This window comes from Microtus ochrogaster, linkage group LG3, assembly GCF_000317375.1.
Source record: "Microtus ochrogaster isolate Prairie Vole_2 linkage group LG3, MicOch1.0, whole genome shotgun sequence".
Taxonomy (NCBI): domain Eukaryota; kingdom Metazoa; phylum Chordata; class Mammalia; order Rodentia; family Cricetidae; genus Microtus; species Microtus ochrogaster.
The window spans coordinates 35237053-35254582 of NC_022029.1; the positions used below are offsets into that span (position 1 = coordinate 35237053).

The 17530-nt window shown below is 44.3% G+C and overlaps 1 protein-coding gene across 1 annotated transcript in view; it reads right to left on the reverse strand.

The window, feature by feature from the left end:
• Window positions 1–1035: 1035 nt before the first annotated feature.
• The window catches only part of Tmem178a (transmembrane protein 178A), a 57416-nt gene continuing 40921 nt past the window's right edge, over window positions 1036–17530 (reverse strand). The window contains exons 2-4 of the mRNA XM_005360754.1: window positions 15838–15951; window positions 12499–12636; window positions 1036–2011 (exon numbers count right to left, since the gene is read on the reverse strand). Coding sequence (XP_005360811.1) covers window positions 1770–2011; window positions 12499–12636; window positions 15838–15951 — 494 coding nt within the window. The 3' untranslated portion in view covers window positions 1036–1769. The remainder of the gene's footprint in view (window positions 2012–12498; window positions 12637–15837; window positions 15952–17530) is intronic.

Below are 17530 nucleotides of genomic sequence, written 5' to 3' on the forward strand. Positions count from 1 at the left end.
ACTAAATCGGGGTTTTAATGAATGACGTTCTTCCAGTGAAGTTAAAATGTGAAACAATGCCTCATTGAGGGTGTGGCATTTCCCCTATTTATAGAGCCTTCTGTGCCTGTCACATGAGACAGGAGCTGGTGTTGAGTTGCAGGGAAAAGCTCAGGTGTCAGTGCCCACTCCTCCCCGGAATGATGATTTTAAAGGGGAAAAAATGAAATAAATGTTCCCATTCTGGCCCTCGGCTTCCCTGGGAGATCCCCTGCCTGCCAGAACTTTGAGGAGGACTGGATAAAGTAACAGCTGGGAAAACACACAGCCCACCTGGGCGCTCAAGATCAGTGCTAAGTAAGTTAGCTAGCTCAGTTGGTGGCTTAGGAGTAAATTGCATTCTGCCCCTCGTGGTCAGTCCCAGGTGAGCACAGATGTGCATCAGGATTATCTGGTCTTTTTCTTTCTTTCTTTCTTCTTCCTCTGGTCTTCTTTTTTTCACTTGTCTTAAAATCCAAGCGTATGCTCACCCATCCTTGAGTTAACTGTCCTGCTGAAGAACTTTCCAGGTGTTTTTGATGCGCAGGTGTGTAAAGTTGAAAACTCAGGAGGCCAGGACCACACGCATCACTGAATGAATGCCAGGCAGGTGACGAAGGCAGGGGGACTTAAATATCGTTGTGAAATTTAAAACTTGAAATTCAAAAGTTTGGAAAATGGCATCTTATGTCAATAGCAAACATATAATTGCTATGAAAAGATAAATAACAATGACCAGCTCAATCAACATAAAACAAGTAGGCTTCATATAGTTTGGGCTCAGCACTCAGAGGACCCAGACAGAAGGATTACTGCAGGTTCAAGGCAAGCCTGCGCTACACAGTGAACCACAGGCCAGACTACAAAGCAAGACCTGACCTCAAAAAAAAAAAAAAAAAAGTCAAATCAACAACAACAGCAACAACAAAATTGAAAACAAAACAGAGTTCTTGTCTGTCCTATGTCTAGGGAGATTTGTTGACCCAGCTAAAAGAGAGAGAAAAAACACATGTAAAATAACAAGGGGGCAGTCATTTAATGCAGAAACCCAATTAACATAAAAAGACACAAAGCCAAACAACAGACAAGACTTCAAACGATACTGCATAGTGTTCCGGATCAGTTCTTACACAACCGTTCTATTGTTCTTAATGCATTTGAATCCAGTACAAAAGACAGCGCGTTGACTTCAATTCATTAAAAGTAATGATAAGGCAAAAGAAGAAGAATCCTCTGGTGACAAGAAACAGCCACAAAGAATGCAGAAATATCAGGTGCTGACACGAGACATCATTAGGACACCTTCTGAAGATGCTGCATTAAAATCGAACAAGCCTGATACAGTGACAAGAAAATTATACTCGTTTTGTTATGAATCCTTTTGCAAATAGAAACGACTCTCCGGAGATCGTTATGTACAAACTTTCTTGAAATAAATGGAAATCGTACAAATCTTTCCATCGCCGTTCCTCTTTTCTGATGCCTATAAAATGTCCCGTGGCACTGTTCCTCCTTCCGTACAGTCAGAGCATAAATAGTCATTAAAGCACTTGAACCCACAGTAGTCTTGTCCTCAGAAAGGTTGGGAGGCTCTTCACGATTTTCTATCAATCATCTGGAAAGGGCTGCAGGCAACAGGTTGGAATGTAAAAGACCTCTTTGTGCTTGGAACCCTGGTGTGAACTCAAGTTCCACTCCCATTAGGAGTGACCGACCCCACTCGGTAGCTGGGCCTTCTCGCGTACAGACAGTTATACCGTGGAGTCCCGGCCAGACTTTAGATGTGCAATCTTGGTCCGGCTAATAAATGGGTAAGCGATGCAGAGACCTCCAGCTGCCACAATGAAGCCTAAACTGCACCAGGCACAGAAGATCGACCAGCTGTAGCCGTGTTCCACGTCGTGAGGCAGGCTGTAAATTAGCTTCGGGACCCGGTTCAAATCATAGGAGATGCTGGCAGCGTACGTGCACAGCGAGATGGTGCAGAAGATTCCTGGGAGGAACACAAAGAGAACAGAACAATCAGCTGTGCTTTTGCTTGTGTCCAGAAAAACGCCAGACAAGGCTCAGTGAAAATCAGATCATTCCAAATCCAGGGACACCTGGAATTCTATTACTTGAACGAATTCATTCCTCAAGCATCGACAAATAGAAGGGGAAATTCAGATAATCTGCGCCACTTAGATTTGTTTTGCCTAGTTTATTAACAATGCATGTTTCAATTCAGTTTTGTTCTTTTTTTTTTAAATAATTTTTTAAAAACAAAAAATCTGGTCTTTGGCCAGGTGGTGGTGGCACACACTTTTGATCCCAGCACTTCGGAGGCAGAGACAGGTGAATCTCTGTGAGTTCAAGGCCAGCCTGGTCTACAGAGCTAGTTCCAGGACTGTTACACAGAGAAACCCTGTCTTGAATCCCCCCCCCCCAATGTCTTTGTTTTTGTTTTTGGTGTGTGTGTGTGTGTGTGTGTGTGTGTGTGTATGTGTGTGTGTGTGTGTGTATACATGTATGAGTGTTATGTGCTGGTATCTATGCATGTGCAGCTATACATGGAGGTCAGAGGGTAATTTCAGGTGCTAGTCTTAAGGCGAACTCCACTTTTTTTGTTTTGTTTTGTTTTGAAACAGGGTCTCTCATCTCTCCCAAGCCTTGAGCTTAACCAAGGTTGGGCTGGGCGGAGAACCTCTGTCTTTCCAGTCCTGGGGATAACCTCCAGTTTTCAGGAGCTATCTCCCAGGCTATATGGTTTGGTGGTGTTGTTTGTTTTTACTGAGAAGGGGTTTCAATTAGCCCAGGTTCTTCTTGGAACACACAGAGGATGAACTTGTATGTCTGACCCTTTGCCACGACCTCTTGGGTGCTGGGATCACCAGCTTGTACCATCACACTTGGCTTCAGGCAATGCTGGAAACTGAACCCAGGGCTTCCTGCATATGAGCCAAGCACTCCACCAACTGAGTGACATTCCCAGACCTTAAGATTTCTGGTTTTTTTCGGGGGTGGGGAGCGGAATCTAACTGTCTCTCAAATCTAATCCAATACAGCTGTCATTTCCTTTACTCTATACCAGACCTACATTTTCATAGAGTTGCAATCATTATACAACGTCATCTTTTCTTCTCTTTTTCTTTTTTGTACACATCAGTTTTATTGTAGCAAGGCAACTTGTGCACTTCAGCATTTAAAATGGATTATTATATTTATCATGTTGCCTGTAAAATTAAATGAATTATTAGAAGTGGCTATGCTTTTTGTGAAATACGGATGTATCACAAACTAGGCCTTCAACGATTTTTTAAAAAAATAATGACTATTTCCAAATAATATAAATTATGTGTAGGAATTTGGAATTGATATAAAAATCTTAGTAAAGGTATCGTGCACATCAGTCACACAAATTGAAATTAATTTGAGTGAATAATATATAATATTTTACCTTATCATATCAATTATGTATATATACAATTGTGCTTCAAAAACACTAAAATCAGGGCTGGGCAGACAAAACGAGGGCTTATTTGGTAAAGTTCTTGCCTTGCAAGCATGAAGGTCTTGGTCTTATATCCACATAAAAGCCCGTCATGGGGCACATATTTATAATCACAGCATTAAGAGGGGGAGACAGGCAGATAGACTCAGGGCTTACTAGCCAGTCAGCTTAGCTCAGTGGGCTAGTGAGAAACACTGCGAAAAAGCACAACTCAGAGATTGTCACTGAGGTTGTCGCCTGACCACCACATGCAGGCGTGCGCACACACACATGCACACACACACCACTTATAAACGTGTTTCTTGGTGTCCACGTGATAGTCTGAGGATGCAGACCCTCAGGAATATTTTATGGAGGTGGGCATAGGATGAGAATGGGGCGTTTGCAAAGTTTGTGAAATAAAATGAGAAAATGAAAACAGAAACTGGCATTCAGTCAAGTGTCAGAACGTCCAAGCCCCTCACGGTCTCTCATCACGCCCTGGATTATTGCTGTGGGCAATGGAAGAGGCGTCTGTTTGCTGGGAAATGGCTTTCCTATCCTTGGGGATACACGAGGCACAGCTTTTAGAACTGAGAAGACAGAGGCAAAAGGAAGCAAAAACTCTACCCTGTCTTAATCCGCAGCTTTGGAGACCAAAGCCACCAGCAGAGAAACCAACTCAGAGCAGGCAGCGGTTGGCAGGGAACAAAGATCACCCTCCACCCTAACGGCATTTCACAGGCTCTAGATGTCTGCTTCCATTTCCATCACGCAAAGGCACATTTCCTAAGTCTTCTTCCAAATGTGCACTTGGAAAATAAATAATCCAAAATAAAAGTACTCTGTCTGAGATAATTTGGTATTTCCTGCTTTTTGTCTGGCTTTCTAAGCTCAGAAATAAATGATTTTGTTTTTCTGAAAAGAATAAAGTAGTGACATCGTCTGACTTCTTTCTGCTCTGCCTCATTTTTTTGTGTGTTTGTTCTAGAAATGGGGTATCTCTGTGTAGCCCTAGCTGTCCTGGAACTCACTCTGTAGATCAGGCTGGCCTCAAACTCAGAGGTTTGCCTATCTCTGCCTCCCATGTCCTGGGATTAAACGCATATGCAACCACCACCGAGTTCTGCCCTGCTTTTGTAATTTTGCTTGTTTGTTTTTAGCAGCAGACATATCACCCAAGTTGTCCAATAGGGAAACGTGGACGGAAACCATTCTTTCATCGAGGAAAAGACCATTTAAAAGAGTATGCCCTGCTTTTGCCAAACCCGGTGAAGAGCAAATGCCCTTCCATCTGTCCACATGACTGCACCGACAACAAAATCCATGTTTGTGAACAACAAGACCCTAAAGGCATGCTGATACTAGAACAATAAGGCTGTTGGGGGAAAATTGATCTCAGGAAAATCAACAGGTAAACCGTAATGACCTCTTCCCAGGGAAACAGATTCACCCGGCACTCAGAAGTCTGCATACAGCTGACTGCCTAAAAGCCAGCGTTTTTACAAGCAGCATGATGTTAATGACCTCTGAAAGCTTGAGTTCAAACTCAGACTTTCCAAGCATCCTTTGATGTAAAATGCACTGGGCTGGGCTGCAAGAAATATTCATTGTAGTCTCGGCTCCGTGTGACCCCGATATTGCCTCGCCTTCCCTGGGGCTTGCCAACACAAGTCCCTTATAACACTCATAATTCTGCTAATCCCAAATAAGACACAGAATAAGTATATTCCCTAAGACCTCTCTGTGACTATCGTATTATTAGGAAACTAAGCTTTAAAAAATGCAGCAGCTTACATTGCTTTCTGAATAAATTCCCTTTGATTTTATCTAAAATGTTGATTTTTTTCAGAGCACTCTTCCCTCCAAGAACTCCATGAAGCTGCTTTTGGTGTGACGCATTTTACTATCACACCCTGGGTTCATGCTGAATAAGAAAGGACGCTACTCTGAAAACGTGGTCAGGGCAAAGGTTTCTCTCGGCCTCGTGTCCTGAATGAGGATGTGTTTCCCGGGCCCTTGGTGAGAACAGACCGCATGGACACTGTGTGGAGGGTATCTAACTGGATTTCTTTTCTTGCCCAATATGCCAGGGCCTGAAGCTCCCTATAGCTTAATCTGTGCCCCTCCTGGGAGCAAAATAGAGACGATTTTGGCATACTTTTTAGCTTCCGCCCTCACTCTTGGTTCTAACGTGCCTTGTGTTGCAATTTGGAGTTTAAATGTCCATCAAAGGCCATGAGTCTATCTTGTTTATCAGTCTGTGAGTGTTACATATAATGATAATAATAATTGTATGTCAGTGGTGGGTCTGAGAAAGGAAGCTGACGCATAATTACCCCAAGAGCCAAAAAGTCCAAAGGAAAGCAAAGACAGTGGGGGGAGGGGCAGGAGAGGTTAGAGTTAGCCTCTTCTTCCAGGTCACAGCACCAAATGCTAAATATAATAATAAATAGAGTGGCCAATTGGAGAAAGACAGGTAATTATGCGTCAGCCTCTTTCCGGAGCCGACCATGCTCTTAATGGATTTCACAGTGAGCATGACTAGGAGACGGTGGAATCTTTGGCAGATGGGGACTGGTAGGAGGAAATTAGGTCACAGTGGGGGATCCTCCAGGGGCTATTGGAACCCCATAGGCTTATTCTGTCTATGGGCCCAAAGCAATGGGGCTAAGAGACCATGGACTGAAAGACTCCAAGACCATGAACTTCAAAACCAAACCAAACCTTTCTTCCTTTTCAATGGAAAAGGGATTTTGTCACAGCTACAGAGGCTAACACATCTTACAAATTTGATTGTTCCTTTCTCTGGCTTTTTCTTTTTCTTCCTTGCCTGTGTTTATTTTAGCATGAAATACCTCATGCTTCTCCCTGCCACTCAGGTCCATTTTGGGGAAGAGATACTCATCAAACTGATGCAATTTTATCTCCTTGCTTCGCTGGCATGGTGTCAGGGAGGGCAGGCCCACTAGCCCACTCAGCTGTCCCCTGTCTGCCCTTCCCTCTTCCCACAATGCCCCTATGGTCTCCAGCGCTGTCTTCCCTCCTTCTGAAAGCTCTTGGGGTTGCTCTAGATGAGACAAAAAACCAAGGAGAGATGAAGAAGAAGAGCCATTCCATCTGGACCCTCGCATCCTGAGCAAGTCTGCAAGGGACTAGTGGCTAGAGATGTTCTTGGTTCCGTGGGAGGGCTTATTCGTGGTTGTACAAGGGCATGTACTGGGGGAAGACAAACTTTTACAAGATCTTGTAAAAAGAAGCTTGTCCCACGCAAGATAATTTTTTTAAATCCTCCTGGGTATAGCATCCCTTTAATCCCAGTACTTGAGAGACAGAGGCAGGTGGGTCTCTGTGAGTTCAAGGCCAGCCTGGTTTACAGAGTGAGTCTCAGGACAGCCAGGGCTACATAGAAAAAAACCTGTCTCAAAACAAACAAATAAACACATAATCCCAAATTTGATCATATCAGAAAAAAAAAAAAAACGTGTTTTAAATTACAAAGGCATGCCTACTGCAGCCAGAGCCATAGCTTAGGCCAGCTTTTCTAGAAGCTCCATTTTAAAACTCTCACATGCCTTACTGTGTTCACATGTATGACCTTGATAGAGCTGCTGAAGCAACGTACTACAGGCAGAGAGGCAGGGAACTGAAAACAGCTGTTTTCTCAGAATTCCAGAGGCTGTGAATCTAAGTTCAAGGCATCAGTATAATGGCTTGCCTCTGAAACCACCTTTCCTTGGACATGGCTGCCTTCGCCTCACATCTTCTCGTGTAAATATTCAAAGCTCCCCCTTCTCAAAGACCAGCACCATCTCCATCTCCACCAGCTTATGACACAACATGTTGCCCTAATTTCATGTGAGCATTTCTTTAAAGTCCTTGTTTCCAAGTTAAGTCACACTGAGATCCTGAGGGCTAGAGAACCAACATATAAACTGTGGAAAATTCAACTTAACCCTTAGTATTGACTGTGTTGGGTCTGCGAATTGAACAGAATATACTTCGATTTATTTTACAGGTCTTAGCAAGACTGTGTTGTCTTAACGCACTATATTACCACGTATTTATTATCGTCTATGTCCCAGACCTAGTTCTGCTTAGATGAGAGGTAGTTTTATGTTATCTAGAGGATCACATAGAAGCTCTGGGACCCAAAGCATTCTACCACTTCCCAACGTGCACTGAAAGCAAAGGTAGCCTGCTAAACAAAACTGAACTCTACAATTTGTTGGGAGCTGTGAACCCCCAGATCCTGAATTTCTTGTAAACAACTTGTTTTCCTCTGCTCTGAGACAGCTTGCCGCTGCTCTGAGCACAAGACCCTCAGGAGTTCCTAACGGCAGGAGAGTGGTTTCTGCTGCATTTGGCTGGGGCATGGCTATCAGTTAAGGATCCCTATATAAGTGGATCTGGAACACAATGAAAGGGGCATGTCTATTTCAAAGATGACCCATGTTTCTCTGTCTGTGTGTCCTTGTGGTTTCAATTTCCAGCCCCTTGCCTGGTTCACGAACTGTACGGTGGCACATGGAGCGCAGATGGGTGTGGTGCGCAGCAACAATTAGCTGATTAATACCCTTTTAAGAAGTAATTCACGGGGGCTGATAAAATGACTCAGTAGTTAGGAGCACTTGCTGGTCTTGGAGGATCAAGGTTTGAATCCCGGCCCCCACGTGTTGGCTGACACTATCTGTAACTCCAGTTTCAGGTGATCCAGTGCCCTCTTCTGGTCTCCTTGGGCACTGCATGCACATTCTACACAAATACACACGCAGGCAAAACCCCTCAGACACACACAATACAAATGAATCTTTCAAAAAAAAAAAACTTTAAAAAAAAGTAGTTCGTACCAAATTGTCCCATGAAGGAACTGCCTACTCATCAAGCTACTTCAGATAATACCTCATTCTCGTCAGCAGCGGCCTAGTTCATACCAGGTACGAAGAGAGGTGCTTCTGTATGCAAACATTTAAAAAAAAAACTAAGGTCTACCTTGAGGATCCATACGGAGAGAGGTTAGCTCCCCACTCTCCCCTCCAGCTTTCCCTTCCCCTTTCTTCTCCCCCTAGAAAACTCATTCCTCCAGCCCAGCCAGTGGCCCCTGGAGAGAGAGGTCCCCTGTCCTGAGCTTGCTCCTGGCTATGTCTGGGCGTATCTCCAAAGCGTGCATAATTACCGCTTTCCTGACAACCCGCATATGCAGCTACTTCTTTTATAAAATATTAAAGGGCTTTCTGCCGATATTCTTCATTAGAACACATCATGACGTCACAGAAGAGCAGGACTGGAGGGGATATTTTCAGATCGGGACAGCAAATAAATTCACGCCACTGTCCCAGATCATCAGCCCGGTTTCTTGCCCTAAAACCTCGGAGGTGCCCATGGCCGGCTTGGAAGATGTAAGTAGGCTAACCAGGCCCATCCTTTTTTAATCTCCCTCCTTCGAAGTGCTTAAAAGGCTTAAGAGGAGAAGTTGCTTCCCTACGCTTAGCCTGCTTGATAAACAACCGACTACAACACCCAGAGGCATAAACATCGATTTTCTTTTCCATATGCCTTCAGAAGATAGCCTGCCCTTCATTCTGGTCTTTCTGCCCTTTCAGCAAAAAAAAAAAAAAAAAAGACTTGCTCCTTTTCACATAGATTAACTCAAAAAGCCTCACCCCTCTCCTCTCAGGTAAATGATGTGGCAGGCCTAGTAAATAAAGGCAGACAAAACTCATAAAAAAAAAAAATAAGCAAACAAACACAATGAAGAGATCCACAATCTCCAATTCCTTTTAAAAAAAAAATCTAATCTTTTTCTGCAACATTGCATACATTTCCTTTAGAGGCAAAGTCTGCCCTGCCCTTAAGGCTGACAGCCCTCACTGCTCCTGCTTAGTGTGAAAATCCATACATTCTGTTGCAAAAAAATGTTAATGTATTTGATTTTGCAACAATGCCCCAGACCTTGCTGACATGTTAGATAACACAGAACACCTGTGCCTTTTACGAAAATAAAATATTTAGGTCTTGAATTTTAAAACCCATTTAGTCCCCGGGGTTTCAGATAATGTATCAAGTGTCTGTGGTTGAGGGTTGTAGTTGATGGATAGCCTCGATCATGTTAGACTCAGACCCCTTTTACTTAGATGTTTTGAAGCAAAGGAGGGTCAGGCCAGGGTGGGTGCTGGCTGCTCCTGTTGTTTTGAAGGGGCTGCCTGCACTCAGCCCTTTTCTCTGCAGTCAGCATGGGGGTGTCACAAGACATGCCACATGTGCTCTTCCAGAAGGGTTCAGTCTTTAAAGGACAATGGGTACAGCTGATCCTGAAACCTGCACCCAGGGAGAAAAATGGAACACAAGAGCTTTGGGGAAGACTTCCAGTGTATGTATGTGTGTGTGTGTGTGTGTGTGTGTGTGTGTGTGTATATATCAGGGTGAGGTTTTAGCAGATGAAGGAAGGTGTTTGCCCAGCCCTGAGTTCCAACCTGGGAAGCCACACGATGGAGAGAACTGAACCCCATAAATTGTTCTCTGACCTCCACAAGCACAGGGCAGCACACCACACACACTCACACACACACACACCACACAAACACACACACACACAAATGAAATAAAAGACAGATTAAAATTCTACAACAAATAAAAACTAGACTAAAACTGAAAATATTGAACAAATTAACTCACTAATGGTAACAATGGCAGCTATATTAATTACTGCTGTCATCCAATAGAACGCTTCATTTACTCGTTTTTGTTTGTTTGGTTTTGCATGTATCTACATGTATGTGCTTGAGTGTGTGTACACATGTTCATGAAGGTCTTAGGACAACCTGAGGAACTTTCTCTCCCTTCTTTGAGACAGGGACGCTCATTGGCTTGGAGCTCACTGAGCTACACCTCCCCACCACTGAGATTACAAGCACACACCACCACATTCAGAGTTATATTTTAACTTGGGTTCTGAGGATTAAATTGAGGCCCTCATGCTGTTGGGGGTGGCACAGTCACTTTGCTGAGTCAGCAATCTCGCCAACCCATTCATCATTTAATGCGGACAGAGGACTCGTTCGCACTGCATTGGAAACAGGACACTCTAGCAACAGGCAGGCACTCAAAGCTAGAAAAAAAGGGCCTCGCTGGCTCAGTCCTCTGTGTACGTCACTGTGCCGGAGCGTGTAACTTCTGAGCATGTGATATCATAGGTCTAACGTGACACCCCAAGTCCTTCTCTGGAAACCCATGCAAGGCTGGAGAGTAGGGGTCAGGCATATGGGGTTGCAGCCCAGCTCTCAGCTGCAAGCTGACCGTCTGGAAGCAGTCGCTCCATCCGCAGTTCGTCAAGGCTGGTCCATGGGCAGCGTGGCAGAAAGAGGAAGGTTGTTCTATGCCCCTCATTTCAACAGCTCGGCTGTCACATCACTGGGGTTCCCACTGAAGGGCCAGCTAATCAGTTCAGGCAGAGAATGAAGACGCCAGCATATTAGAAGGGGCTAAGTTTAGCATCAAGAATCTGTGGGAGGGCTGCTGTCTAGAGCTGCTGAAGACAGCCTGCTTAATTAAAATCAATTCTTTTAACTCTTCATTGCCTGCCACTACCTGAGAAGGGGCTTCAACCACCTGGATTAACCACTACCTTGGTGTCCTGGAAGGAATTTGGAGGCACTGTTTGTATCAACAAAAAGGAACCTCCCTACATCCCTCTTCAAGCGACGGAAGAACACAGCACCCTGAAAACTGCCAGCCACTTCAAGACACTGGGTTTTCACATTCCTTCCTGGAACAACCATCTCCTTGACCTCCCCAGAACCGTTAGACCTGGCGTGTGTGGCCTTGTGATTTGTTTCAGTAGTAACGGCTGTTTCATATTCTGAACATCTTAGTTACTCATGCATAGGAAAAGATGGCCTTTAAAAGAAATAATGCTTCTGGAACTTTTGACGTGGGACCTTTCAAGAGTTTGGGGGAAGCGGCCAGGCATTATAATGTATAGCTGCAATAATATAATGTATAGACTCAGAGGCCAGCGGGGACAGCTGTGAGTTCAAAGCCAGCAAGTTCCAGGCTATCCAGGGCTGCACAGCAAGACTCTGTCTGAAGAACAAACAACAAAGCAGCGCTGAGGGGAAGCAAACCGCACCGCCTTGATGCATTCTGGCTAGAAACCAAAAATTTGGGGTGCAGCTAACAAAGAGGAGAGAAAAGGAGGAGATTTTTGTTGACTATAAATCCCCAGCCAAGGCTTAGAAGAATCTTTAAACAGTTTGGTCACTTTGTCTGGCCTGCTCATAGACATAGACCCAGAGTCTGGCTTTAAGGGTTCAAATCCTCCTTCCAGACTTGGGAACCAGCTTCAAGCCTTCCTGAATTACATCACTAGGTAGCTTTCTAAACCTGGGAGAACTGACTTGGCTTTCTGTTCAGGACTATATAGGGTCTGTGGTTTGTCTGGCCATTTTGTTAGAAGTGTTTATGACAGTCCACAGACAAGGCCACACCACTGCATGGAAAACCACTAGAGTGGAGTAAAAAGGAAGCAGAACTGTTTGTCATGTCAAAGGCCACGAGGTGCACGTGCTAGAAACAAAAGCAGCCCTCATCTGTTGGCTCTGAGCGAAATGCAGAAAAGATGGCATGGAAGTGTCTCTAAGACCAAGAACACAGGAAGTCCTCCAACAGTAACGCCAAGGACACCATCTCAGGTCCATGGATGGTGAGGGGACCTTTGCAGCTGCTGACCTTCCTCTCTTTGAGTGATCCTGAGAAAAAGTGGCCTATCTTTGTCTAGAGCCCAAGCCATAATTCAAGGCATAGAATTAGACCATGAGACAGAAAATACCAGCACCACTGTGGGAAAAGAGGAAATGCACTTTGTGCCCTGATCCCTTTAAACTGTGTTTCCTCTGAAAGCTAAAGGAGCATCTTCTGCTTGCTCTCTTCTCACCGGTAAAGACATAATTAATAGTGATATGACCACACTGAATCCTGGGCAGCAGAGAGGAAGTCGACGGTGTACAGTATACCTGTCATGAGGAACAGGAGTCCAGCCACGTGTTGGGTCAGGCTTTCTTCCCAGAAGAAGCTGACAGTGGCCACGATGCAGCCACACAGCAGGACAGCCACCGCCATGCCCAGGAAGCCAGCGGTTATTCTTCTTAGATCTAATCTCAAAACAGAAACAGACCATCAATATTGGAGGCAGGGGGTCAGGAAAGCGACTGAAAACTGCAGGACAGAGAGTTCCGTATACTGTGAGACGAAGCTAGACAGGCAGGCGTGGGGCCTGCAGGGTGGAGGATTTGGGGGATTCTCAACCTGGGATGAGTAAACCAATATCTGTGTTCCCCTCTGTGTCCATGAACTCAGTTACAGCTACAGAAGAGAGGAGGGGACAACCCCAGGATAAACGTGAGTGACAAACAAGATCCGCATTTAAGTGGGTGAGGAAGATTCAAGAAACACATTCTCCGCCGTCAAAGAACAACCCAGAGGAAGGTCAGCACAGCACAGTGGCTGTTATTAACCTGGCTTCTCCCTCTTTGGAAGGAAGAGCCTAGAAGCCCAGCTTGTACTAAAAGAGGATTTTGTCTGAGCATCCCAGTTGCCAATTAGTTTTGTATTTCTCATTTGTAGCTACTCCTGTCTATTTCCGACAAGTGTTTAAGAGAATGTGAGAAGGTGAAGGCACCGTGGAGAAGGAAGCAGAAGCCTACGGTGCACAATCCAGACAGCTAGCTGCTCAGAAACACCCTCCCGACCTCACAAGCGGAGAGCCTGTTTACCAGGTTAAAAAGGGACGATCCCCATGGGACAGAGCAACAGTTCACCTGTTTGCCCAGGCTAAAGAGAGACTATGCCCATGGGACAAGTCTCCACTGTACGCCTAACTGATAGCATCTGTATCTGCTGTTCTCAACCTGTGGGTCGCCTCCCACGTGAGGGTCACATATCAGAGATCCTGCATATCAGATATTTACATTATAACTCATAACAGTAGCAACATTATTGTTACAAAATAGCAACAAAAATAATTTTTTCATTGGGGGCCACCACACCACGAGGAACTATATTGAAAGGTGGCAGCATTAGGAAGATGGAGAACCGCTACTCTATATACCAAGGTGTCTTCCACTTGCAACATTCAGGTTGCCAGCCTTCTGGTTATTTTACTTTCACATTGTTTCTTTCTGTCATTCCTGCTTCTGCTCCTGTCTTTGTTAGGAAAAACACACAAACTGAAAAGAGCTCCTCCCTAGATGTTTGGAGTCTACCATGCATCTTAAAACCGGTGTTCCCATGCATACACCTGCTGCCCCCAAGGCCAGGCAACAAGTCTGAACAAAATACCCTGCAGTAGATCTCCGCAAACAGCAAGGTTTCTCTGCTGCTGTGGCAGTATCCCGGGGGCACCATGGGAAGGGAAGACTGGCTACAGTAGCTTCCAATCTTGGGGATAGCATCATAGCCACATGCAGGTTTCCCAATTTCTTGTGTTTTTTTTTTTTTTTTTTTTTTTTTTTTTTTGTTGGTTGGTTGGTTGGTTGGTTGGTTTTGTTTTTTGTTATTTTGTTTTGAGACAGGGTGTTTCTGTGTAGCCTTGACTATCCTGGAACTTGCTCAATAGACCAAGCTGGCCTACCTCTGTCTCCTGAGTGCTGGAATTAAAGGTGTGCATCTCCCCTGCCCAACTGGGTTTCCCTATTTCTTCAAAGGGAGTCCTTATTTCCACCTCAGAGCTTTCAACTCTTTTAATATGGATTAAAACAGGGTTTTTCCCTCCCTCCAAAGAGAAAATATACATCATAAAATAAGGGGTTATGGAGAGTAACTATTTAAATATGCTGAATTTAGTGTTATGGGTACAAAGAATTTGGAGATAGCCACACGTGTGGAGAGAGGCTAATAATAGCTCAGTCATTTGCTACAGCATCCCAAGGCCCTGTGATGTGAAAGACCTGTCTTCTGCAACTACTACAAAGCACAAAGGTGAAGCCTGCAGTCAGCTCCAGCCATGGTGGAGTCCTCACTGGGAAACATGGTACAGATCACCAAGCATGGCTTCTTAGACACAGTCAGGCACGCGTGCACTGAAAACATCTTTCTCTTCGAAACTCCCCCAAGGCTGACGCTCAAATCATTCGTTGCCTTGCTGGGTAAAGAGGCCCAAACTTGGAGAGTTAAAGAGATGAGGTACTTTGCAGAACCCTGTAATTTTTTTTTATCTGGCCAAAATCAGTAAAAACGAGCCTGGTCTCCACAGACCCCTGAAACAAAGACCTTCAAGGCTGCTCGTAAGGAGTTGGGAAGGAAGACCACTCAGATGGGACTACCGTGAAGTGCTTGGTCATCCTGGAACTCACTCTATATAGACCAGGCTGGTCTTGAACTCACTGATCCACCTGCCTCTGCTTCCAAATGCTGAAATTAAAGGTATGCACCACGACTGCCTAGCTTTTATCCAGTGACTTTCTAAGTCCTAAATTTGAGCCTCCACATTTGCCATGAGGTTTGGGACAGAGCTTTTTGCTCTACAGAGAGATTTACTTAGGCAGCGTCCACAGTGGCTTTCTCGACCACAGCCCTCTTCACGGCTTGCTCACTGGAAAAGACGGCAAGGCCGACTTCTGACTCAGGACACAGTGGGAAGAACTCAGTGCCACCCACCACTAGCCAGCTAGAATCAACAACTTCCGGGTAAATATCCACCCCTTTTAGTTTCAAATCGCATGTTCTTATCTAGACTTTCACATTCCATGACAGTGAAGAAGAGCAGTTCTTTCCACTGAGTAGAGATAAGAGACATTCTTCAGCAAAAATACAATGTTCAGAGCTAAACACAGCAGCTAAAATAAATATTATATAAAGAAAAAACGAGAGCAGTGAAGGTATAATGTCCAGGGTAAGTCCTTATACCCACTGACTTGAGGGAAAAAATGAGATGGGCTAGGAAGACGGCTAGGAAGATTGCTCTTGAAGATGATCTGAGCGTGGCTCCCAGCACCCACGTTGGGTGGCTCACAATCGCCTGTAACTCCAGCTTTAGGAAGATCTAGCGGTGCGTCTGGCCTCTAAGGACACATAATTAAAAATATAACTTAAAAAATAAGTTTCAGTCACTTGATGTTAGTTAGCAATGCCACTCGGGCAGACAGGCACACTGCCCTGTCATACACCTGATTGCTCTCACCCTTGGATTGTAAACAGGCTGTGTTCACAGCACAGCCAACTGACACTTGGAGTGTCTGACCAAGTTCGGCTAGGACCAGAGGGTACACAGGACAAACAGCTGTCAACCCAAACTTAAGAGGGAGGCGGGGAATTTTTTTTTTTTTTTTGGCTAATTCTTCCCCAGAAATACTTACGGAGCAGGTGCCATTCATCTTGCTGGATTGTCTTGGTTAAATTGAAAGGAATGTTTCTTAAGCGGATTGGCTGAGAAAAGTGGTACTTGATAGCTGTGCAGCGCTGTGCAATTCCTTGAAAGAAATAAGAAATGCGGTTTGCTAGCCTTTTCATTTGTAATAGAATTCTGGAGCCCAAGGCAGAATAATTTATCCTAAACCAGGGAATGAATGGGAAAGGGGTAAGGACTCTCTTGATTGCTGTCACTGACAGAGGCAACTCATGGCAGCAAAATACAAAACCTTAAAATAGATTTTAAAAGTCACATTCCATTTAAATGCATTTTTATGAGTGTGTCTATATACATATATTTAAATATATATGTATATAGATATGATGTCTTTCAATACTGAATAAGTTTGTATGACTTAAATACAAAGCTATTCAAGGAGGAAATGGTTGAAGAAAACTAGCCTAGAGTTTTAAATTAACATTTAAATGCCTTTTCTAAATTTCATCTAGTCTCAAACTCTCAATTAAGCTCCACCCCCAAAATTCATTAGTATATGTGTTATTTGGAAACTAGAAGACTTTTCCCCCTAGTCAGCTTCTACATGGTGGTTTAGGGCACAGCTACAATTGTCAAACGAAAGTCTGTTTAGTCCTCCAGCAGCTCGAGTAGTTCCTTAACGTTACGGACTTGAACTATGGAACTCGAGGAAGACTTAGTCTTGATGGAAGAGGAATTCCTCTCTTCCCCTCATCTGGTGGCATGGCCAGTCCCCCTTTTGATATGGTCTTGTGTAGCTATTGGGTTATCTTCAGCCCTCTTCCTCATCCTCCTACCCAATGCGTTCATTGAATGACTTTGTGTGTCTGCTCTCCTAAAGTCTGCTGAATCCTATGAACAGCATTGTTCTTCTCCTAAAGCGCAGCAACAAACAAAACATACTTCTCTCGGCTCAGTCATCATGACCAGTTGTGTGAGTAAACGCATCTCATTAAAGTGACTTGAAAAAGCAACATGAGCGTATGACAGCCTTTAACCGGAGCAGCTGTTCACTGGAGAATCCTCATAGATACAAATTAATCTCCAGTGGCGAGGCACCCAGGAAGAAAAAAGAAAGAAATCAGATAATGAAAGGAGGCTAATCTTACAGAAATAAATACTGGAGAGATTTGCCAAACACTAATACTAGATTGGACAAAAGAAATTCCTAGGAAGGCACACACTCAAAGGCTAACTCGAGGCAATAGGTAATCTAATCTGACTATATCTATAATAAGAAAAAGAAGGGAGCTTGTAATTAACTTGGTAAAACATGTCCTGTAAGGAAAAGCCCAAGACAGCTGGTGAGTTTTACCAAATGCTTAAAGAAGAATCAGCAATTCTCAGACTTATAAAAGTTTAAAAAAAAATCAAATGGAAGTGGAGAAAATACCTCTTAGTTCTTCAGAAACCAATACATCCCAAGAAAGGAATCTATGGGTGTCTATGTGTGGGTGCAAACATGAGTACATAAGTGTGCACATGTGTGTGAGGTCAGAGAACAGCCTTGGGTGAGACTCCTCTGTACTACCTGCCGTTTGTCCTTCCCTACTTCCTTCCTTCTGCCTTCATTCCTTCCTTTCCTCCCTCTCTCCCTCCCTCCACCCCCTCTCCTCTTCCTCTCTCATATTCTCTCTCTCTCTCTCTCTCTCTCTCTCTCTCTC